General features: G+C 44.5%; 1 protein-coding gene across 1 annotated transcript; it reads left to right on the top strand.

Annotated features, from left to right (window-relative positions):
• Nucleotides 1–1,675: 1,675 nt before the first annotated feature.
• fam117aa (family with sequence similarity 117 member Aa) lies at nucleotides 1,676–22,555 on the top strand. The gene is made up of 8 exons (XM_088622649.1): nucleotides 1,676–2,386; nucleotides 5,948–6,093; nucleotides 10,494–10,589; nucleotides 11,587–11,688; nucleotides 14,318–14,446; nucleotides 16,337–16,505; nucleotides 17,485–17,626; nucleotides 19,030–22,555. The coding sequence occupies exons 1-8, from the start codon at nucleotides 2,269–2,271 to the stop codon at nucleotides 19,283–19,285; spliced, it is 1,158 nt and encodes a 385-aa protein (XP_088478775.1). The 5' UTR covers nucleotides 1,676–2,268; the 3' UTR covers nucleotides 19,286–22,555.
• Nucleotides 22,556–23,972: the final 1,417 nt, after the last annotated feature.

Raw genomic sequence — 23,972 nt, 5'->3', positions numbered from 1 at the left:
CTCGGAGGTTCTTTGAGAGGAATAAACAAGACTCCCCTCCATGTCTGTGAACGAAGTGTGTATCTCTGACAGCTAGCCCTCCCTGGCACACGGCGACCCCTGACCTTTGCAAAGACGTCACGCCTCTCTGAAGCTGCGTGTGGCGGATGGGGCCGGCGTTGGCGCTGCCCACTACCTGCGGATGAGCAATCAAAGGCTGCGATCGACCCGTCCCTCACCTGGGGACCCTGCGTTTGAAGTCCCACAGCCACGCTTCCTTCAGCAGTCCAGAGCAGTCACTCTGCCCAAGATGTGTCTAGTGCTGACGCAAACTCCCCGTAATGGATGAGGTGGAGTAATAAAGGTTATCTCTTGTTTTAATGCAAGACTTCCTTTTACTCCATTTATTAATCCAGAATTAACCTGCTGTAAACAATGGTCGTGACAGGGACATTACAGTCATTACAGGATGTGTGGAAGACTGTGTTAGGTACTATTATTCCAAGTTTGTGTACGGTTTGGACTGTGCTGAGGTATAGGGACAGAAAACTCTAAACTGGGATTCTCATTGGGAAATCTAATAATAATCCTTTCTCAGAAAAAAAAACATCATCATTCTGCTGGTACCATAGGCAAGCTGACGGGAAGGGAAAATGTAACTTTAAAAGACTGGTGCAGAGACGAGAGGGTCAGGGGGCTTTGGAGTCCCTCTGGAACAGGTGTTAGCTGTCCAAGCACAGCACCAATTTACCGGGGAAGCATGTGTGTAGAGTAGTTGTGAAATATTTCCTCTAGAGAACCGGGCAGGGAGCTCAGGGGCAGGCCGGTTCTGGTGAGATGAGGAAAGCCCGCCAGCCCATTGCAGGGCACACACAAGGCACAAACACAATCACACTCGTACCAGGGCCGGTGTTCCCTGAGACCAGTTCACCTACCCGTAGGTCTTTACACTGTGGGAGAAAACCGGAGCATCCAGAGGAAACCCATTGTAACACGGGGAGAACATACAAGCTCCTCACAGACAGCACCCCAGAAGCAGAATTGAACCCAGGGCCCCAGCACAGCGTGGCAGCAATGTTAACCACTGTGCCACATTGCTGCCCAGACTGGAAAACATTAAAAAATACATGAAAACATGAAGACTGAACAGTAAGTAAGAAGGATGTAGCTGTATAGTCCCAGGTATGAACTGACTGGCAGCTGCTCTGTGACTTGTTGAGTAAGTCTTCAACAATACGCTTGAGAGATGGTTTGGGGAATTCTGGGGTACTGTGAGATTGTCACGTTGTCCTCAGAGCTCAGAGAAAAGGTACAGTAAACCGATCACCGGGCTGAACTGTCGATAACTGTATAGTAAATTGCCTTATGTTAGGAGGCAATAGAAACGCTGTTTTTGTTAAAAAAACAGACTCCAGATTGATTTTATATTTAATTAGTGGGGTTGTTTTTGAAAGGAGCATAAAACATCCGGCCTTAAAAGGGGGGTTGCCTGTAACCTGCGCTTTACTTAGAGTGGCACCCAGTGCGCCCAGTGAGCAGGGAAACGCTCATTAATATTAACCAGGGGGGTGGGGTCGTGGGGCCTCCTGGGGCTCGCCCCTTTTGCGGATCGACGCCCCTTCAACCAATAACGGGGAAGTAGTAATTTCCTTCGCCCAATGGGGGCCCAGGAGATGTCGGGGCCCCGCCCCCCGCGATTAAACGAGAACGCGAGCGTGGGGCTGTTGTCACTTTTTTTTTTTTGAGAAACTTGTGAGCGTCGCCGGGAGGGGAACCGAACCGAGCCCGCTGGAGGAACAAGTCTCCCCACCCCACAGCCGGGAGAACCGGGACCGGGACCGAGCCCGAGTAGTCCTGAACACGGCCCTCTGGCAGCGAGGAGGGCGGCGGGTCCCGCACCTGACGGCGAGGAGCGGATGGAGGAGAGTGTAAACTGAGCCGCGGCCGGGAGTCGCTCTCCCGCAAGATCCCGCCCGTCACGGAAGAAACTACTTCCCCGGTGGATCTTGCACTGCCGGCAAGCCCGTGAGCTCATCGTCGCTGGAGCTGAAGTTGGCGAAAGTTGAACTTTATTTTTGTTTTGTGTTTTGTACTGAACCACCCCCCACCACCCTCTCCTCTACACCTCTCTCTCCCGGCGGAGGGGGGTGCTCCGGAGACTTCACGCTTTTGTTTTCAAGTGGCCGAAAGTACACGCTTTCTTTCGCTTTTCTTTTTTTTTCCCCTTTTGTTTTGGTTTTTTAAGTTACCCGTGGTGGTGGTGGTGGTGGTGGGGGGCGGCCGGTCGCCATGTCCTGCAGGAGCGGGGTGGGGGTGGTCCGGGGGGGCGCTGTGGGGTTGCAGCCCCTCAGAGCCACCGTGCCCTTCCAGCTCCACAGCAAGTCGCAGCCCCGAGGAGCCCAGTCAGGTAAATGAGCTGCAGGAACACGGGCCGAGGCCGGCCGGGACTCTGGGGTGTTTGTGCTGTTGCATGCGTGTTTATTTTCTTTGGGGGGTGGAGGGGATACAGCCCGGGATTAAAAACCGCGTTCCCTGGCATGCACGACGGCAGCCATGAATAATACATCCCGGGAGGTCACAGAGGTCCCGGTGTTCGTCAAGAGACAACTGGCTCTTTCAGTTAGCAGACGTGTCGCTCCCCGCACTTGCCAAACCCGTATTTCTTTATTGTACCAGGAGGGAAAAGACGAAAGGAATCGTGCGGGCTGGAGTGGCGCTCCAGGGCCCCCCAGGGGTTCAACATGTTGTCTGGTGGGAGCTGAATATTTGAGATGCCGCAGGTTTTCAGGATCTAGACCTGAGTTCAGCCCAGGCATCTCCTGGACAGCAAACACACTGAGGCTCCTGGGTCAACCTTCCTGAAGGGGAGATCCATAGGCCGGAGGGTGGAGCCGGCGAGGGTCTCTGTAGGAGACGTCAGGGGCCGGAGGGTGGAGGCAGTGAAAATAGTTCCACTAGTCCTATTTGCATAGTAAAACTTTGTTGTCTCTTTAGAATAAGCTTTAAATCTGTGCTGTTTATGCAAAACGCAGCTAGTGTCCATTGGAGTCACTGTTGACCTGTAGTTTGTCTTTCAGTAAGGTATTTAATGCTTGTTAATCTGTGTTTCTCTAGAACAGCTACATTTCCTAATGCCTGTGACTGCTGTGGTCAGTTTTAAAATGGCTTCACAAAGATGTAGATTCAAAGAATTTATTATAACACTTCATCTTAAAGCACTTTATATATAGTATGCCTTGTACAGGAGGGGAGTCAGATCATTCACCACTGATGTGCAGCATCCAGGTGGGTGGCATAAAACAGCCATGCTTTTGAAAGATGCCATACGCTCTTTAGAGTCCATAGTCACTTGCTCAGTTTTACAACTTACCTGAAGGGCGGCCCCTTTTCCAATGTCCCAATCCATCATCCTGGGGCCCTGGTTTGCAGATTCAGGTCCAGAGGAAAGAGCACCACTTACTGGTCCTTAAACCGCCACATAAAGCAGCTGCCTGCTTTTCCCTGGAGGTCCCCCGTTCTGGTCCGTTCTGGCTCAGTGTCTGAGATCTGACCAGGTCAGGCTTCAGGATGTGCTTTGGCCAGTCCTACTGCCACTGGATGTGCATGTCTGCTGCACAAATATGCACATTGTAGATGCCAGTATCCTTTAAACCTTGTGGGTGGGTCTGTGAAGTGTCTTTTGATTAATTCTTTAAGTTCACATCCTTGGGATAACTGTCATCACAAATTAAGAGTCCCGTGGAAGCGGACCTCTGCAGTAAGGTTACGATGGAGATAGGAGCACAAAGCCATATGGAGGTGCTCTTTTGCAGTAGGGGGAGAGTGCTGAGGCATTCGAGCAGATTGCACCAACACTGAAAGTTTGACTTGCAGTTGACTTTCAGAGACTGAGCTGCTGCATCATGTAAGCATTCTGTTCCATTAAGAGACCTCTGGATCTCTGAATCATGTAATTTAACAAATCACCTGAGTGATAACATAGAAATCCTGCTCTGCTGGATTGATCCTCCCCAGGGACCAGTGTCTCTTCCAGAAGATGTGTCCCCCCGTTCTATTTAGTTAAGCTTGTCCCTCATTCCCTGCGTAGAGCATTCCTGGCCCTTAAGCTGACCGTGAAACGGATCCTCGGCATCTCTTCCAGGTCCTTTACCCCTCCCGGCCCTGGTAACCTTAGCTGCTTGCACTGATCGCCAGCAACTTCAGCTGGGAGATGGGGCTGTGTTGTGTCACACTAATGACCCCCCTCATCTGGAATACTCACACCTGTTGGAGATTAATAACACGAGATGCCCCCCTATATATAGAATGCAGGGTTTAAATGCAGGGTGGAATTCAAGTTATGCCCAGTGTTCTGGTTTGTGCTCTTGAGTGACACAGTATGTGATCAATGTGTGACCGTTTCATTACATCTTGCTGTTTGACAATGTGCTGTGAAAAGGCCCTGTTTCGTTTGCTATTCCTACTGATGCACACCAGACGACGTTTCTCAGTGACAGCAGGCTGAAAACAAATTGCAGTAACTGGAAGGGCTGACTTATCTTGGAGCTGTCAGTGCAGTTTGTTAGGTTTTTGATTGGTTGACTTGTTTTGTTAATAAAGGGGTTAAAAGGATTCTCTCCAGAAATGAAAACCTTTTTGTTTGTTTTTGGGACAAATAATGAACTGGGTGGGGTTGCTGCTTTGAATTTTGTTCCAATAAAACAGTGTTGTATGTACAAAGAAAGAGCAGATGCTAGGATTGTAATAGAGGTCTTTGTTCTGCATTTTTTTAAAATTGTAAATATTTTGAATAAATGAACCTGAAAGTTGCATTGTATCTAGATGTAATCATGTAGATCCTGGGTTTTGACTACAGACAAGAACTGAACTGAACAACAGACGAAGGTCTTAAAGTCTTTGCTCCAGTGATGCATGAGCTTTAAAAATAACACAGCAGTGGTTTTGCAGTCTAACCGAATTGTCTTTCAGAAAGTCCTGGGCAATGTTGAGGTATGAGATGTTTAGAATATTAACCAATTGACAGAATGTCTTACATAATCAAAGAATTTCTTATGACCACTTTACTGCTCCAAAGTTTGTGTCTCATTCTGACTTAAAACTTGAGGACTCCTCACCAGTAATCAATGTACAATGTAAATGCTGTACCGTCAGAACAAGTAATTGATCAGGCCGTGTACATCAGCTAGAAAATTCAGAAGAATCCACCAGATTTATATACTCTCTGAACCAGCTTATATTTTTAATTCTTCTTGAAATGAAGTTATATAATTCACCTGAAAGCATTGGTCTATAAAAAGCCCCATCAGGGTAACTTCATGATGATTCACCCTGAAAATTTCACCTTCTGCCACCTCTTCAAGGCTGTATGCATGGCAAAAGTTTGCTTAGGGGCTTACCATGACACTATTTATTTAGGAGACATTGTAGTTTGTCTTGTGCATAGCTGGTGATGCAGCCTGTGCCTTCGTTGGTTTATATTTATCATGTATCAAGTTGACTGTAGCATAATTATGCTGTTGAGCAGAAGATCCAAGAGCTACAGATCTCTGGTTTTAAATCACATTAATTTTCATGTCTCTTTTTTTTTTTTAACCTCCTTTATTCAAGGCAAGCGATCGGGAGAAAGTCTGTTATTTTCACTCCATTTTGAAGGACGGTGTTCCTAGGTGGCAGAAAAAGAGCTTGCATCTCAGTTGTTTTGTAACCCAGATACTTTTCTGCAAAATTACTTTAAATGAAAATGGCGAGTCATCCAGCAATTCTCTTCATAGGAAGTGTAGCAAGCGATCAATTAAATGTGCTTCACCAAGAGCAGAAGAGAAATATCAGGAACTTGCCTGTGGTATCAGCTGGTTCTTGAGCTGCTGGTGTTGAAGATAACGTGGGCTTGGCCTCCTTATTCTGTAACTGAGTGGCGGATTAAGATAGACCATATTTGTCTTTAATGGCACTGTGCACTGTCCTTTAGCTGAGAAGACTAAATCCCGTCCTCCGAAACCCAGCATCAGACGCACCCTGTCCCTGGACACCATCATAGGACCATATCTGCAGGGGCACTGGCCAAAGGACCAGGATGGCGTTGGGATGTACTGCATGAATGACAAGGCCACTCAGGTAAGATGTCCACATATTCCTGATGCCGTGGTATACCTGAGGCAGTTAGGTGTCCTGTTTATTGTGCAGTTTGGTTCATCCGAATGCAAGATCATAGTGGCAGAGCTGACTGGACAGTTATTTAAAGTGGCATGGAGGCACAGTGGCTAGTGTTGCTGCCTCTCGGCGCTGGGGCACTGGGTTCAATTCCTGACCTTCGGTTCTGTCTCCCCATGTTTGCATGGGTTTCGTCCCACAGTCCAAGGTTTAGTAGTAGGTGTTTGTGTCTGTGCCTTCTGAAGGGCTGGCATGCTGTCCAGGGTTTACCCTGCCTTGTGCCCGTTATTTTCAGTGATAGGCTTCACCTCCCCTGGATCCCTGAATTTGATGAAGTCGTTAGAAAATGAATGGATCTAGAAGAAAAGAGGTGCAAGAATATTGCTACAAACTGGCTACTGTTCTGTGGTCACACCCCCACCCCCCACTAAATTAAACAATAGCGTGGGGTTTGTCTGAAGCCATGGAAGAGTAGCTCACATCCTTACTGTTCGTACAGTGCGTGGTTAACGTCCGTACTGCTTCGCGTGAGCCGTTTCATCTCATGGCATACCTTCCTTCTGGGCGTGTGCCATTCGACCCCGTTCAGCAGAGCGACTAAATAATAAAACATGCTTTGGTTTTGTGGGTTTCTTGTGACAGCATGGGCTGTTATTGCTATGTCACTCGCTCATGGATGTGGGCAATAATAAAAATAAAAAAAAACACCTTGCAAGTTTATTTGGGAGAAGGAGGCCAGGAGCCACTGTACTGAAAACACACAGTAAGAGCGTGCGTTTTGTAAACAGAAGGCGATGGACTTCACGTTGTAAAATAAAAGGCTGGGTCGTGTGGGAAGAAAATGTGTAACAGCAGTAACAGGTGCACCATTGTTAAATGTGTTAACAGCAGAGCACATGAAATGTTCATCAACAGCAGATTTTAGGTTGTTTTGCCAGTGACTATGTGAGGGGGGAAAAAAGCACCTTGTACAAAAGTAAAGACTAGCAGTCGGCTAAACTGCAAATGCGACTTTACTCCAGGGGGAGTTATAGAGTAATTAGACAAATGTTCCTGTGATGCAGAAGAGGCTTACACACTGGCCTCTGGGCAGTGAACTCAGATTTTAAAAATATGGCTGATTTGGGTCTGATTTCTCCAATGGTAAAGCTTTAAGGTTAATGTACTTAATACTGATCTTTAGTAAGTAATTAATAAACTACTGGTAACTAGTAAAAAAACAATGTGATATTATTGAAAACAAGTTTGATAAATGTGAGAATTTAGCCAAAACTATGAAGCTGGAAGCTTATTGCACTGGCACATGGGCATTGCAGTTGTATTGCTTAAGTTTCATTTGGCTACACGCTTGCAGGGTTAAGGCAGTGCTCAATATTTGTCAATAAATGCATTGGGAGTGTTTTTGCCACATACCTTTGTGTTTAACTAGTTCATGGATGAAACTGGTCCTAGATTATCCTTACAGTTTATGCAAAGTGTGGTTCTTGAGTCATTGTAATTTTGGTAATTTTCCTTAACGTGTGGATTGTTTTTACCAGGGATATCTATAAATTACCCCCTTTTCATTTATGTACATTAAGACATAAGCTTTCTTTTTTCCTGTTTCAGTGTGAACCAGTTCACAAAAATCATGGTGATGAAAGGGTTTATTAAATTAGTGTTAACCTCCCACATTTCTCCATCTTAACTTGATTCAGTTTGTCATCCCCCTCTATCCTGTAATGTACAGGTACAGTATGAGTATAAAAAGTGACATCTTTACTGTAATGTGTCCACAGTGCATTTGTCCGTGCATCGGCCAATTGACATAGAACTGAGAGTTGTCTGTTTATAATATTCTTTGCTGTATTTATTAAGGTACTTTGCATAGAAATGAACATCTAGGTTGTACATCATAACTTGAATGCTTAGGTTTTAAAACCATGTGAACTGGGGTCTATGAAGCGTATTCGGTTTGATTATCTGATAGAATTTCCAAGATCACAGTTGTTCTCCTTTAACTTTAAAAAGTTGTCTTAATAAGGACCCCAGTTTTAAGGTTGAAATCACATTTAAATCAATAGTTTAATTCTGCTCTTTCTTATGATGTATTAAAACATCTGCAGATCAACTGATCTGCTCTCTGCTCTGCGAGAGCTGATCCCCTTTGTGAATAATATTTTCACTTGTTGCTTGGTGAAGTGTTTCCTTTAGTTTCTGGGGATCTCCTGGAGAGTCTGGGGGTCCTTCCTTCGACCCTCTCGCCTTCGGATGACCGCAAGCTCTGGGTTTTACAGCCAGGCAGCTGTACTGTACTGTACTTCAGGAATAAAAACTAAAACCAATCCCAGTTATGCAAAGTTTGGCGGCTGCTCTTAAGTTTAGGGTGCAAGCAGCAGATGCGTAGCTTGCGAACGCAGTAATATTTAACCACTTGAAGCTGGGGCCTGCTCTTGATCTTGCCCGTAGTTTCACATGTAGCGTTGGGGAGGTTTTTGTCCACAAAAGAGCAGTTTGATTTGCAAGATGTGTGTGTGTGTGTGTGTGTGTGTGTGTGTGTGTGTGTGTGTGTGTGTGTGTGTGTGTGTGCACCCGCAATGCATTGTTCTAGCGCTGGCCCACATGCTGCCGAGAACACTTCACGCTTCAGGCTCTGTTGCCTCCAGAGCTAACCGCCAAAGCCTTTCTCGCACGGCGGCAACGCCTCGCTGGCAGGAAGACCGTTGTCTTGTCGAGGCTGCGTCTTGAACTGTGGGATTCCCACGAGCGCTGCAGCTGAACATTCTTAATTTCAGATGCATCTCCCAGCTAGCGCCTGCAAGTCTGGTCTGGTCTTGGACAATTTGCATTAGGCAGATCTACCGCTGATGTTTCAGAGACGTGGTGTATGGAGGCATAGCTGTGTATCGTCTACACCTTGCTCTGATGTTGAACTCGTATGTCGGAGACATCAAAACCCACTTCTTTCTATCAAGCCCTTAAACATAATAAGCAACTTATAGTTTATATAGTGTCTGCATCGAAATGTCAAGGATTAACTTTGAAGAGTCTTGCTGTGGAAGAGCAGGTCAGATAAAGGATAGGTCTAAATGAACGCATTCAGTTACCTATTTTCTGGTCATAGACCTACTGAATTAGTTTCCATCTGGGTTTCCCTTAAACGCAAGAGCTTCCTTGATCCAGAACATGCCCAAAAGAGGATTACAGTAAATGTGGAATGTTGTCTTCCCATATTTCCCAAATTTCTCTCTGTCAGTGGAAGTAAAACGTTTTGGACGGCGGTTGAAAAGTAGAGAGGTTTGGGGTTAACAGTGAGTTTAACCATCGTGGGGAATGATAAATATGAACTGACATGAGCCTTTGAAACCACAGACATGTGAAAGAGCGTAATGTCAGCAAACATGCAAACTGCACCCAGCCTCTCATCTGTTTTTAGATGACAGCCACTTGCCACATCCTTTTGACATTGGTGCTTGTCTTTTAAAAGGCCTGTGGGTGTCGGTGAGTTGGAAGAGCTTATCTCGCAGGTCTACAGCATTGCTTCAAGTGTTAACAGTATTTTTGCTGTGCAAAGAGCAGGCAGGCTCCGTCCAGGCGTTATGATGTGCTGCCTGAGTACGGAGGTTCTAGCTCTGCACGGAGCTGCGGTTCGGTACTGCGCCGGGACCCGGGACAGGATGCGGGTGGGTTTAAAGTGTCACCTCTCAGCTGTAAATAGATATGATTTCGGCAGTAGTCTAGAAACGGAGCCAGTTCTCGCATCTTAAGGTGTGCTCCCGGTACGTCTTTCTTTAGGGCAAGGTCTTTAAACAAAGCCATCAGCTCCTATCTCGCTGACCGGATCAAATGTTTATGCTTAACATAATAAAGAGGCTTTGTTTCATTTCAGCCTTTAAAACTAGCCTTCTGTAGGTCAGGTCCTTGAAGCAGTTTAAGGAAAGCGATGTACAGGAAGAAACTGCAAGGCCTTCTTACCTGGCCAGTTTCTTTAATTAGATCAAATTTAATTTGCTTTAATTAATAAAGCTTATTAATTTGGGAAGCTAGTGAAGCCCATTCTTGAATGTTCTTGGTGAATCTGTGTCCATGCCTTGACTTGTTCTTTGTATAGCCAGGCACAGCAAAGAATGTCTTCCTTTCAAATCCCTTTTCCTTCCACTCCTGGTCAGCCCTGCTGAATCTATAACGACATCCTTTTGTCCCCCACTCCTCAGTATCTTATAGGCATTGATCACCTCCCCATGTCTGTTCTTCAATGAATCGTTACCTAGACTTTTGTTTGTGGGGTCAGACCTGCCCTGTTTTAATTGTTTTCTGCAGTTTCTTCTCTCGTTTAACAAAGTCCATTAAAACGGACAACTTCACCTCTTCCTTTCCTCTCCCAGACCCCCAGCTCTTGGTCGGAGGATCTTCCCGGGAGAAGGAGCAGTGGGGTCCACAAGCGATCTGCCTCCTGGGGCAGCGCAGAGCACCTGAGAGAGGTGAGTGCTGGGACACACCTGTACTGAGGTTTCAGGGTTCAGTTACCTGGAGAAAGCAAGTACCTGCTGAGAAAACTATCTCCTGGTGGAAGTGTTAATGGGACAGAAGGCAAGATATTTTTTTCTCATGTTTTTTCCATATTAGGTGGTGCATAATACTTGTACAGCATATGATGCATTTTAATTAGTTAACGAAGACTTTCAAAATCCCTCTTTATAATAATAGGCTCTAAATGTGTGCAAATCTTTAAAACATCAACCTATTGGTAAAGGTTATCATTTTGCTGAAGACGTACTGTGGTAGAGTGCTATTCTGAGAATGTGAAAAGAGAGCTGTTGAAAGCAGTTTCTGAGAATACAGGATTTTGTCCGAGTTTCATTTTTATTTTCCCCCAGGGTTTTAAACCATACATTTTTTGAAGTTATTTCTCGTTATTGTCCATGATCTGTAGTTCTTCTAGTTCCAACACAAAGATGAAATTCTTCATATTCTAGGGTTAGAAGTATCTTTTAATATAGTTCTTTTGACTTCAATTTCTTTTTTCAATTTTGGGCTTTACCCAACATTTCTTTGCCTTTAGTAGTGAGGAATAGCTTTCACTTGGCCCTTGGTTTCCAATTGTACTCTTTATGTACGAGCAACATAGAGAGGCAGTCTGACAAACAAGAACTGTGAAAGAGTAAAAAGCCTGTATTTAAAAATATTCATTTGAAATGCATATTTTCTTTTTCCCCCCCATCAAAAGACCTTTTGTGTATTGAAAGTCTTCCGATGGACCCCTCGAAACACTTTGAGTCCTTACTAGAGACAAGCCAGTGCTGGAGTGCAACTCACTGTAGATGAGAGTTTTCTGATGGAAGAAATCCATCCTCGTGACACTGAAACAGAATGTCTGAATTTGCAGCGCTGCAAGTGGCGTTTTAAAACCAGCAGCGGGCCTGATGTGCCAGGTGTTGTTTTGGGCGTTCACGCTTCCTCCTGTCCACCCGCTCACAGATTGCCAAGCTGAAGCAGCACCTGCAGCAGAGGACGAGGCACAGCCCGCGCAGCGGCCGGGAGAGAGAGCACCAGCCCCTTCTGCCCTGCGTTCCCACACAGGTAGGTCCCGCCACGCAGGGCGCAGGGGCGAGGGCCCCATGATGTCAGCAGTGTTGTCACACCCACTGCTTCCGCTCCTTATGTCCCCAAGTACTGGTACGCAGATTGTGCTGCTCAGTAGCAGCTCCCCAAAATGTTTTCCTTAAGTCCTGTGACCATCCAGCAATTTTCTAGCGCTTCATCCAGTTCAGGATTGTTGGGGAGCCAGAGCCTGTCCTGGCAAACATCGGGTGCAAGGCAGGATACGAGGGATGCAAAGGCACACAGACGCGCACACACTTGCACCAGGGCTAATTTTTCCAGAGGCCAGCTTACCTACCTGTATGTCTTTGGACTGTGGGAGGACACTGGAGCACCTGGCAAAAAACGCACGCCTGGAATTGAACCCAGTGCCCCAGCTCTGTGTGGAAGCTAACCAACACACCACTGTGCTGCCCTGGTCCAGTGACACATATTGTCCAGTAAATGCCTTAAAGGGCTAATTGTATTAAGATGAAGATTTTGTTTTCCGTTTCCAAAATGTATTGTTGTGTTTCTTATTATTTGTGATTGTTATTTAAACACATCAAGCAGGCTGTGTTTGTAGCATGTGGGAAAAAAAACAACTTTTCTTTTAATATCTAATTGTCCTGGAGCTAAAATTGTATTATACATTGTTATGAAATATCATCTCTGCTTTACACCAGCAGTCATTTATATACAGTGTAGTTTTTGTCTTCTGGCATGTTGACAAAAGGATCCCTGAAGTTTCTATCTATGTCATTGTAATCATTTTCTGAAAGTCTTATAGTGCTCCTGAATGGTCCATTAGATGGAGCGTGAAGCAGTAATGTCAAAGCTGCAGAGAGGAGACCCTTTGGGCTTGTGGCCTGGGCTCCCTACTGCAGCTGAGCCCTGGGCAGCCTTTCTGAGGTTTTGTGCAGTCAGCTTGGTGGCAGAAGGCCGTGGTCAGCCGTGCCCAAGCAGTGAATTCGCAGGATACGAACTGATTCGTAAAAGGAGAAACAGGAAAGTACAGATACAAGCTGCTCCCTTTACAGGATCCTGTTTTATTGCTGCCATGACCATATCCTTTGTGATTTGATGCCAGTTGGGTTCCTGCTGTTCCTCCTGCAGCCCCGATTAGCCCTTTCATGAGCGGTGATCTCATTTGGGGGATGGGTGTAGTTTCCCAATTGAAATATGTAATTTTTCTGAAGCAAGGAGCCCTCTATAAATTTGTTTATTGTACCAGATGATATAGGTTTTATGTTTTAAATCATGATGCAGTAGCTTACTTGATATGAAGTGGATAATGGAAAAATTAGGTAGACCCTACAAGTGCTTTACTTACCAGTTGATTGAATACATAACTGTATACAATAGTAGTCTGTAGCAGTGCTAGTTCATTTGTGTACCATTATTAAAAACAAGTTGTAGAAAAGTTATAGTTTGTATGTGTTTCAGAATCAGAAACTGATTGGTTGAAGTAGGATCCGGGGTAGTTTTTCTCTGCATGCAAAATTAGAAAACGGGCAATGAAAAGTTATGAACAGCCCACTTGCCTGTGATGTTTGTATCTCTGAAGTGTTGCTGTGCATGTATAAATACAATTTCTGGCCAAAATATTAGCATTCCACTGCAAGCGGGAAATTAACGAGTTGAACAGGATGTGGCCTGTTTTCCATGAGAAATGATCCTCTGAGCAGGATCGCCGTCAGTGGAGCCTGTGAGGGTAATAGGAATTGACCTGCATGCTCCACTGGTTTTCAATAGGGGTGCGATCTGGGCTCTCTGGCCAGAGAAGGTTATAGAACTCTGTGTGTCACAGTTCAGTCCAGTACAGAATTAGCTGCCTGGGACTATTGGTCTAACTGGGCCTTACTTTGTGCAACGCAGGACTACTTTTTTTCAAGCTCTTTATTCCTAGAACGTCTTTTCTTATTTGTCTGATAAAGCAGCAGAGAATAGCTAGCAGACTTGTTTTTAATCCCACACAAAATGCTTTGCCAGTTTTTGGTTAGCTGGCTTCACTGATGGTTTTGAGTAACTTGGCACTTGACCTAGAGCTCTTTTTAACTCAAACCGAATCGTTCCTCGTGTAACTATTCTCTGCATTTTCTACATTATTGATATTCACTACATTTAGCGTAATATATGGCCAGAATAGACTATAATAGACTGCATCCCTTAATTGTATCACTTTTTTTTAAAAAAAACCTGTCTTGGAAGACATTTTAACTCAACATTTTAAAAATCCGATTAAGGGACATCAGTAATTGCATATGTTAAAGTGGGGGGGGAGGGAAGAAATAAGCTGGGTGCTGGCAATTTTTGTGGAACGTGGAAGTGGACATTGCATTCCCATTGCACAGCAATGTGATCTGTTTTATGAGCAGCAGGTTGTTCTGTTGAAGAAGAATTTAATGGCTTTTAAATTCCTCGTGGCTGTCCGTGCCAGCTCATGATGAGGCAGACCTGTGACATACCCAAGGACTCGGTGTAAGCCTTTATTTAACCCCTTCACCGGCGACGCCTGAACGTGCTCAGTCCGCTGCGTGTCTGTCGAGGGTGTCTGCGCTGTGCAGGCAGGGTCAGCCGCCGTGGTGGTTGTGGTGTCCAGTGGGACTGACGTGGTCTCCCTCCGCAGGTGTCGGCACTCCTGAGCCCTCAGACCCCCCTGTCCAGACTGACCCCACGACTGCGTCACAGCGTGGAGGGCTTGAACCTGGAGCTGGAGGGGGTGTTTGTCCGCGAACCCTCAGAGGAACACCCTAGGGTGAGCTCCGGTACCAACTCTGACCGAGACTGGTGCAGCTAATATGCAAGATGTCTTCAGTCCGCCAAGCTCCATCCACTTTATAGCTCAGTTGGCATTAAAAAAATACTGTCGAGTTGCCTTGCAACATCCCTTGATTTGAAATCTGTGCTTTTAGGTTATATTGTTAAAAGCATGGTATTTGAATTAAAGGCTGTGTTGATATTATTACACATTAGTAAGGCCTCATTTACATTTTGTACAAAATTGGTCTCCACAATTTAGAAAAGATATTGCTGATCTAGAACCCAAAAGATTCTGAGTCTTAGGGAGAAGGGTATCCTACATTAACAGGCCTGAAGGAACTCTAGTCTTTAACAGAAAAGATTACAATGGGACCCAAAGTTATTCAAAACCCTCAAAGTCATTGATGTATAGTAGTCAACTCAAAGCTATGTGGATGTGCAGTTAAAACCAAGAACAAGGGGGATTTCTACATACAAAAGGCTGTGAGAGTATGGAACAAGCTACCCAGCCATGTTGTTGAAGTTGATGTCCTGAAACAGCTGATTGAGGTCTTTGTATCAATTAGCTGCTAATCATACTATTCTGGGAAACCAATCTGCCACCTACTGTATTGCCTTATTAGCTGCATATGTTTCAGGCCTTCCTGAGCTGTGGCCTCCTGTAAAAATTGTGCTGATGAAGCAGAGCAGGCATACACTGTATTTCTAATATTAATCTGTCTGTGGAAGCTTGCTCAAGGTTAGGTATAGCATATTTCTAGCACCTGGCATTTGGTTTTATAGAAGGATCTCCAGATAGGGCGGAGCGGTGGCTCTGTGGCTAAGGATCTGCGCCTGTGACTGGAAGGTTGCCGGTTCAAATCCCGCGGCCGGCAGAGGAATCCTACTCCGTTGGGCCCCTGAGCAAGGCCCTTAACCCTAACTGCTCCAGGGGCGCCGTACAATGGCAGACCCTGCGCTCTGACCCCAAGCTTCTCTCCCTGTCTGTGTGTCTGTGTCTCCATGGAGAAAAAGCTGGGGTATGCGAAAAGATGCATTCCTAATGCAAGAAATTGTATAGGGCTAATAAAGAAACATTATTATTAGATTAACCCAGTGAGAGTTTTTATCCGTTTCCACTCCTATTAGTTGCCAGAGTATCAGCTGGTGGTGAAGTTACAGTTCCAAGATGTTATCCATCACTCTTTATTTCCCACACTTCTCTATACCGAGAGCGTTGTGATAATAAATCCGGTTCTTCTGGGTAGTGTGACGCAGGGAAAAATAACTTGGATTTGGTGGAGTTAGTTTCAAGTATGGGACAATTACTTCCTGTGTTTTTGTGATGTACCAGATTACGTCATAGATTGCAAAGTAGGAGAATTTCACCTTTTATTCACTTTTATCATCATTCCATCATGAGCTTAATCCTTTCTGCACATGACATTGTATGTAGATGATTTAGGGAAGTCAGTTTTATTCATTTCATCCCATTTGATTTCTTCAAATCATCGTTACTTTGGAGACCTTTATGCAGCCTGATGTGTTTTCTGCAGTATTCTCTGTGCAGCCACACAGACAATTTCTTTTCATTGTGGGAATCGCCAAAAGTTCCGGCTGGAAGGGGAGTGACCGATTTGAATACCGATGAGGGGAAAAATTCCTCAGCACAGGAAGCGCAATAATAATCTGGAAAAATATGGAACGGCTTCTTTTTAAATGTACTAAAATGAGATTGCACGCTCTCTCAGATGAGATCCTTATTTATGAAGGTATGCACAACTGTTAAATGAATAAATTGTTTTCAACTATAAAGAATAAATGGATTTTCCTCTGGGGTTTTCCCGTCTCTCGATATGGCCGTGTGCAGACACTGGGATGGGCTAACGGACTGTCCTGTTGCCAGGTTCTGGACGTCCCAGATGGCCACAGAGCTCCCGTCCCCCTGCAGCGGTGCAGCAGCAGCTCCCAGAGCGACCCCTCCCCGGCGCCCCTGGACCCCGCTCTGCTCTCACTGCCCCCCTCCCCCTCCAGCCCGCTGGGAGACGCGGGCCCTGACCTCGGTCCCGACCCAGGTAGGCGCACGTCTGTTGGTGAATCCTTCCGATTTCGCTCTCGAGACCATGTTTGATTTTTTTTTTTTTTTTTCCTGCATCGGAATCTTTTCCTCTTGGTTCTGGTTTCAAGTGGTTGTCTGAAAAGCTGAACTTGAGCAAAGGTTGAGTCTAATCTGTACTTATTTCAACTGGACAGCAGTCGCACTTGCCCAGTGGCCAGACGTGCCTCACTCTCGAGGTGCCGGTTTTAGGACACAGCAACTTTATCAAAAGGTGATGCTTTAAAACATCATACTGCTGTTTATTTGGAAATTGTTGCACAAAAAGGTATGCACACTTATTTTAAAAAATCTTATTCGTTGTCTGATCAATAATCTCCTAAAGATTAATTGTTTGATTACAAAATATTAAATATTTTTACAGTTGGAAGTTTTTCGTCTCAATACTCTAGTGCACTTGGCTTGTCTAAATCAGAGGTTCCCAATCCTGGTCCCAGAGGCCAACACCTGCTGGTTCTCACTTCAGCCCATTTTCAGTATCTAATCAATGCCTTAATTGGACCGATTTGGACTGCTTGCAATTGGGATTTTATTTTTACTTTTGAGGCTCAAGCATGCAAAGGTAATGTCAGACATAGATAAGAGCTCAAAACAGACTAACAGTTCCTGTTAACTGAGTAACTGAGAGCTTGGCTGGAACAAAACCCAGCAGGTGTGTGGGCCTCCAGGACCAGGATTGTGAGCCACTGATCTAAATACTAAATGCATTTTGTTAATTAGAGAATTCTGCAAGATTAATAAAATATGCACAGCACGTTGATGTGTACCGGAAGTAATGCTGCTTAAAATGAAGGCTTTCTGCTGGAGGGACTGCTGCTCAGATGGTTTAGAGAAGCATGTCCAGTGTCCAGCTCTCTCAGCCTGGTGTAGGACACACACTCTGCACCCCCCCAAGCATGAGGCCGGACTGCCACTGAGTGTCTGTGCCCTGTCCCCAGATCTGCCTTGCGGGACGCCGCTTTCCTCCTGCCCCTCGCCTGTACTGCAGCTCTCCTCCTCCCCGCTGCCCAACAAGAGCTACAGCTTCCAGAGGGAGCCCCCGGAGGGCTGCGAGCGCGTCCGTGCCTGCGAGGAGGCCCTGTGAGTCCGGCCGGCCGCCTTCACACGCCCCCATTCCGGTTCCTCACACCCGCCTTAGAACAGCACGCCAGCAACACGCCATGGTGCAGGGCGTGCAACACTGCAGTAATCATACGGTTGAGCAATAGAAATGCATCATAAATACGATGCAGCTCACTACCATAGTACTATTTAAGTACCTAAAAGAACACTTTGAAATATGGTTTCTTTAAAATAGATTTCAAAGTGACATGAGAAATAGGGAGACGGACACAAAAGTAGTACTTTCAGTCTATTTCAACAGCAAGCAGGCGAGGGACTTTTTAAACCTGGTGAGCTTAATGTTCATGCAGAGGAGGTCCACCTGTTTTGGGGCTGCTGCAATGGTAAATGCTTCTAATAACAGTTTATTTGCATAGGTAAGTATTGTTCTGCTGAGCGTGGTGTTGGGTGCAGTTCACTACTGCCCTCTGTTGTGCGAAGGAAGTTTTGCAGCCCAAGATCACCTTACGGCATGGAAAGCTAAAAATGCTTTACTGGCACAAAATTGTGTTTTAATTCCTTTATTTTTTTTGTTTTGCCATTTCTTTTAAGTATCTTACCGCTTCTTTATTCTCTGTCGTCGTCATTACAGATGTTCATTAATTGTTCTGGGGAATATAAGTGAATGAATGGCTTGGAGTTGGTATTATATATATATATGGTAGGATTTATTATATACAGACAGGGTGAAGGGGGGCTAAATTTGTCTAAAACAAAGGATATTGAGTATTCCAAAGGGGCTAGTGCAGATTAAGTAGTGAAATAAAGTATGATTGTGGAAGAGAAACTAAAAGTGAGTTCATTTAAAATGGAGTTTAGGAAAACCGTTTTACACCACGAGGTGTGAGTTTCTGGAAGAGGTTTCAAAGTCAGGTCCAAAGAGCAAGATGAAATTTCAGATTCACTGAGCTACTAAATTTACCACACAAGCAAGACAGGCCAAATTGTCCCATTTGTAAGCCTGTTTCATGTTCTTATTTTATACAATGTTCTGAAATACGATCCAGCTCGGGTTAATAACATTGCATTTTCCTTCTCTTTTCAGTCATAGTCTCACAAAGTGATGATTATTAAAGACTATGTTGAAAGACAGTGAGTAAATGATCGAAAACAGTATTGTTAAAATTGCGTCAATGACTGTCTCCTCCATGCACAGCTGTTGGAGAAAGACCTTTTTTAAAAACCCTGTCCTTTCTCTAGCGTGTGTGCAAGAGTTGGGATCAACATGTCCCTGCTCCAAGTACAAAGTGTGTGGTGGACTTGGCAGGATGTGAGCAATGCAAACAAACTTGAGGCAACTGTGGAAGTGCAAAGTGATGTATAACTCTGTGGTTCTTTCCACCTCCGGATGTGCCTCGCTAACTGGAGTCTCTGTCTCCCAGCTCTCCGTGCTTGGGCCAGGCCTTCCTGCTCTCCTGTCCCGACCGCAACAAAGTCAACTTCACCCCTACGGGTTCGGCCTTCTGCCCCGTCAGCCTGCTCAAGCCCCTCCTCCCTTCCATGGACTTCCTGTTCCGCAGCCTCTCCGTTTCCCCGGTGACGGCGGCCTGCTCCAGCGGTGGGGGACCGGTGCCCTGCCAGCCCGGGCCATCAGTCGGGTACCCAGGGCAGCTGCAGGATTCTGCCACGGCTATGTGAACGTCACCCTGGAAACGTGAAGGGGTGGGAGGGCAGAAAAAAACCCTCCTGCTGCTGAGGGTGAAACATCACGCACACGTTTCATTTTCTGAGAATTGCAGAGTCCTTTGGCTTATGACCTTGAAAACATCCCTTGCTTTTGGCAATGCAGAGGCCCGTGGCTGCGGATGGAGAACACAGCAGGAAGACTCTGCTTTCAGGAAAGCTTGGCCGTATGTGTAGCATTGCAACAGTACTCCACTCTGTGTGCCAGACAGCTCTGCTGTTGCCAGTATGGGGCTGGCATAAGGAGGATTCACTGTTAATCACTGAGGAACTCTTTGCTAGTCGGAGACTGGAAAGCAGAATTTCTTTGATTTCAGAAGAGAGAAAGGGGGTGTCTTGTAGGGAAGCTCTACAAGCATTATGCTACAGCTTCCAGTCCTGATTCTGCAAGTGTTGTGTTCTCGAATCTCCCCTTGCACTGAAGGGCCTTGTAAAGGACAGGGAACAGGTGGCTGCCTCTTAAATCAGTATTTCCACTGACCAGAAATTAGTTTTCAGTTCGTGTTCAAGGGACAGCTGTTAAATTCCTCCAGCTTCTTCTAACTTCTGATTTTTATAGTTTTATCCTAATGTTTCTTTGATCTCCATTAGGAGTTAAGTTCTCTGTTGAAAAAGCACTTGTGTTTGTGTTATAACCAGGAAACTTGTTAAATGAGTCTTGAATTGTGCTGCATAGTCATGAAGACTGGCCAAGTTATACTTTTTTCAGGGATGTTTGCTTGCACAATATTTTAATTATTGGTGGCTCTTAATTAACCATTGGCAATAGTGAATCCAACATCAAGCTTCTTTTTTTTAACTATCGAAAATACTGTGCTCTTATTAATAACATTTTAAGGTTTGATTTGCTAATGAAAAAAGTAAGTCTTGACCACTTTTAAAAATGGCCATTGTACTGGTATGACTAGTAGATCCCTTATTAGTGCAATGAAGACAGCTAACATCTTAAATCGATATTAGATGGCTTCTCGCAGATAAGCAGAGAGGTCGGGGGAAAATAGCAGAAATTGAAAACTGTCCATGTCGCGATCATTCTCACCTTCTTATCTTCGAGTGACAGACACAGCATTGCCCAAGAGTGAGAGGCTCTCCACAAAGCTGTAGGCCCCACCATTTCCTGTAGAGTTGCTCCTGTAGCTCCACAAGGTATTTCAGTCACTTAACCCTTTTCAAAATTTTTGAAAGCGTAAAAGCCATAATATTATCTCCTTTGCCACTAGAAAGAGCACACCTCAAAGTTGTTTTTTTTTCTCTGCAAGGTCTTGCTGAGCACTCCTCTCAGTGCGACTGCTGGGAGCCGTTCAAATAGTACACCAAACTGTACTGGCTCAGAAACTACTAGAGAATCGCTGCCGTGCTCCCCCTGCTGTGCATTTGCTTAGCAGCATGTACAGTCAGCCTGCCATCGATTAGCGCTTGCATTCTTCCTAGATTTGTTTGACTGACTGACACTTGAATTTATTGTTTCCAGGTAATGACTGGCTTCTGATTTTAAGCGCCTGGATGTCCAGGCCATCAGCCCTTGATAGTTTGGTTCTTATTCCTGCACATTTCAGTAATTGGAGATAATGTCAGAATTTCTGGGATTTGTGTGGGGTGTTCAGAGGAAATAGAAAAACAAATGATGCATGAGACCTGCAAGCCTTTTTGTTTAGTACACCCGAATGAGGCACACGTTGGAAATAAAGCTTTATTTGAAATGTATTTCCTTTTTCTCTTCTGCAAGTTATGTGATAAGCCCAGGGAGGAAGACTATCCTGAAACATTTTTGGTAAGCAAAGTACAAAATCAGTTCTTCTGTTCCCCGGGTGGTCAGCCAGGGAAGTGATTCAGTAATCCAAATACTTCTTAAAATTTTAGGTATCTAGAGAGCAGTGTTTTGAGGAAACTGTATCCTAAAGGTGACGAATATAAACAACCCCAACAATTTAAAAGTTACTTATGAGGTACAGTAGATGGTTAATATCTAGTGGTGCACTATCATGCTTCATTTCCACACCTTGATCATTACAGAGAGGCTCAATATGCAAATGGAAAAACAGGCCTGCAAGAGAATTCCTTGACTGGAACTGTTCAAAATAGTACAAAACATACCGTGGAATAATACAGAACTGTCTGACTAGACTGCAGGGAAACGATCATGGGGAGACGGATTATAGAGTGAGCAGAACTATAGAGAGGTAAAGAGAAATGTGACATGCAACACTGAATTTGCTGTTGCTTTGTTTATGGGTTCAAGTACACCAGAATGAGAATAAGGCATGCTCATTTTCTTTTTATTCAGCCAAGTGATGGAGCTAAGCCCCTTGAAATCTTATTTCATATATAGCTATTTGTGCTTTGCCACAGATTTAAGTTGATCAGCTTTTCATTTATTTTCGTAGTTCTCCAAGCCTGACCTGTGGTTTAAGTTCTGTCTGTACATGAACCACAGATGTTATGTTGGTGTTTGTAAAGGTAACTTTCTGTAATGTTAATCTACAGAACTTTTTGAAATTATTTAAAACTCCTTTAGGGAACTGAATACTGTTTGCACAAAAGTATACATACAAATCTTTTTTTTTTCTTTGATCTATTTGATCCACTTTTTATAGTGGAGATTGACAGGTGAATGTATTGTATGAATTTCTGTTTAGATATTTGCTACATAAGCTAAACGACAATAGTTAATTTTGTTTTTGATTGTTATACAGAGGGCCTGAAAAGCATGAGATTTAGTCAATGCAAAACTTTGATTTTAATAAAATTTAGCTAGACTTTACATGCTGGTTAGACTGAGAATGGTTTTCAGTTATTTAAATGCAAGTTTCTGTCCTAAGGAATTCAGTGTGACCAAATTTGTGGATCACTTTGAGGAAATAGAGCAAATGAGAGAAGCTATTTCAAAAATAGCCATTTAAAAAACAGCATTCTTTATGGCCCTAATCAGTACGTAAATAAGACGGTGTTATTGTTCAAGATTTGTTATTATTCTAAACAGGCTGTTTTGCTCTGTGTGCATTTTTATACAGATTTATTTTGTCAAAAATATTAAACAAATAGCCTGCAATGCTTATTTGTTTTCAATATCAAAATGAATAGCAATGAAAATTTCAGTACTGCAGTCGATCCTTTATTCTAAATGTTGCCTTCAGAAGTATTGGTCCTTTGAGGTTGTACCATAAAGGCTGTTTCTTACAAAATATTGTTACACAATTAAAATGAATAAAAAATATGACATTCTGAGTTGTAAAACATTTTTGTTGTGTGGCAGCTTTTATAGCTGACGGAGTAGTACCTTTAGTACCCATGTAAGGTGTGTTGGAAAAATATCATCCGCTACGGATCACAGGGGAGCTGGAACCTCTCTGAGCAAGCGACTGACCCAGAGAAGGGTACACTCTGCACACACTCACACCGGGGCCGGTTTTCCCAGAAGCCAATTGACCTACCTGTATGTTTTTGAACTGTGGCACTAAACTCTTGCAAACGGGGGGCACAGACACATTCCCCACAGAAAACGTTCAACAAAACGTGTGTATTGCAATGGCGCTTTCCGATTACGGATTATTCTGAACCCGAGACATCCCTTTCAGAAACAGTCGCCAGGTTTTCACATTAATGGTTCGCTTTCAAACTGATCGTACCTGGTGTTAATTCGTGGTTGTAGGGTTGAAAGGGTATGCCAGTGTATTAAGTACACGTGTATCTTCGGTTAAGCTTTATAAACCCCGCCTCTACAGGACACCTTCCTCCCTTATATGGCTTGCATACTCCCCTGCATGTGGCGAACTCCGCCCTTTATTGCCTTATTTGGACCAATAAGAAACGTCCACATTCAATTACGTCTAAGAAAACGCGACGCTTAGTCGTGGCGGTCGCAAGCTCCGAGGGGGGTAGAGGTCCACGAAGTGAGCCTGACTGAAAAGCAGAGGCTGCGTTAGTGGTTAATGTGGAGGTTGATACTCCCGGAAGCAAGTTGTACCCAAGGAGGCATCTTGGAGGATGGGATAACATTCTCAGGACGTGCAGTCCAAATGATTGTTTAGATAGACTAATCAACTATGCCAAAAGAAATATTGCAAAATCCCCCCCGCCAATTCAATGTTCTTCGCTAACACACAAGATAAACGCTTTACTGCAGCCGGTTAGGAGTGTAAGATCAGAAACTTTTCTGGCCTTACAAAATGGTGATAAGTTCTTCGGGTCGAAGACGAGCAGTAAAAACTGCTGTGTCGCTGCGATACGATGCGGTTGTTGTCATTGCGTTGTGAACAGCGCACTCTGAGCCTGCTGGTCTGCGCGAACTTCGGAACCCAAGACTAGTTGGTTTTAGTAATCTATTAATCCGAAGTCAAGAAAGTTATTCGTACATAAACGTTGCCGTTTCCTTCAAGTAAAATAAGCCTTCAAGTAACTGATTATCACGGGTCCACTTGTAGATCAATCCTAGAACTGAACCTTGATGGGGTTTAACATCCGAGCATGAGCTTCATTCGGATATATTTTCTACATTAAATAATATTTAGGGTCTGTGGGACCTGGTTACTAAAAAGCTTTGGTCATTATATCCCTTCTCATCCTTGAGTGAACTGTCTCAGACAAAACTCGATACCAAGTGTATTTGTCCGACTTCGATGTTTACTTTTTGTTGGCATCGAAG

The sequence above is a fragment of the Lepisosteus platostomus genome, chromosome 28 (genome assembly GCF_059453375.1).
Source record: "Lepisosteus platostomus isolate fLepPlt1 chromosome 28, fLepPlt1.hap1, whole genome shotgun sequence".
Classification (NCBI taxonomy): Eukaryota; Metazoa; Chordata; class Actinopteri; order Semionotiformes; family Lepisosteidae; genus Lepisosteus; species Lepisosteus platostomus.
The sequence above is the reverse complement of the archived record's forward strand: the minus strand, read 5'-3'. Positions and strand labels throughout refer to the sequence as shown.

Bases quoted from the DNA above. Each gene is read 5' to 3' on its own strand.
- fam117aa (XM_088622649.1), top strand. From the start codon at position 2,269: ATGTCCTGCAGGAGCGGGGTGGGGGTGGTCCGGGGGGGCGCTGTGGGG. The intron at 14,447-16,336 runs GTGAGCTCCGGT...TCCTGTTGCCAG, and splicing joins CCTCAGAGGAACACCCTAGG to GTTCTGGACGTCCCAGATGG. The intron at 16,506-17,484 runs GTAGGCGCACGT...CCCTGTCCCCAG, and splicing joins TGACCTCGGTCCCGACCCAG to ATCTGCCTTGCGGGACGCCG.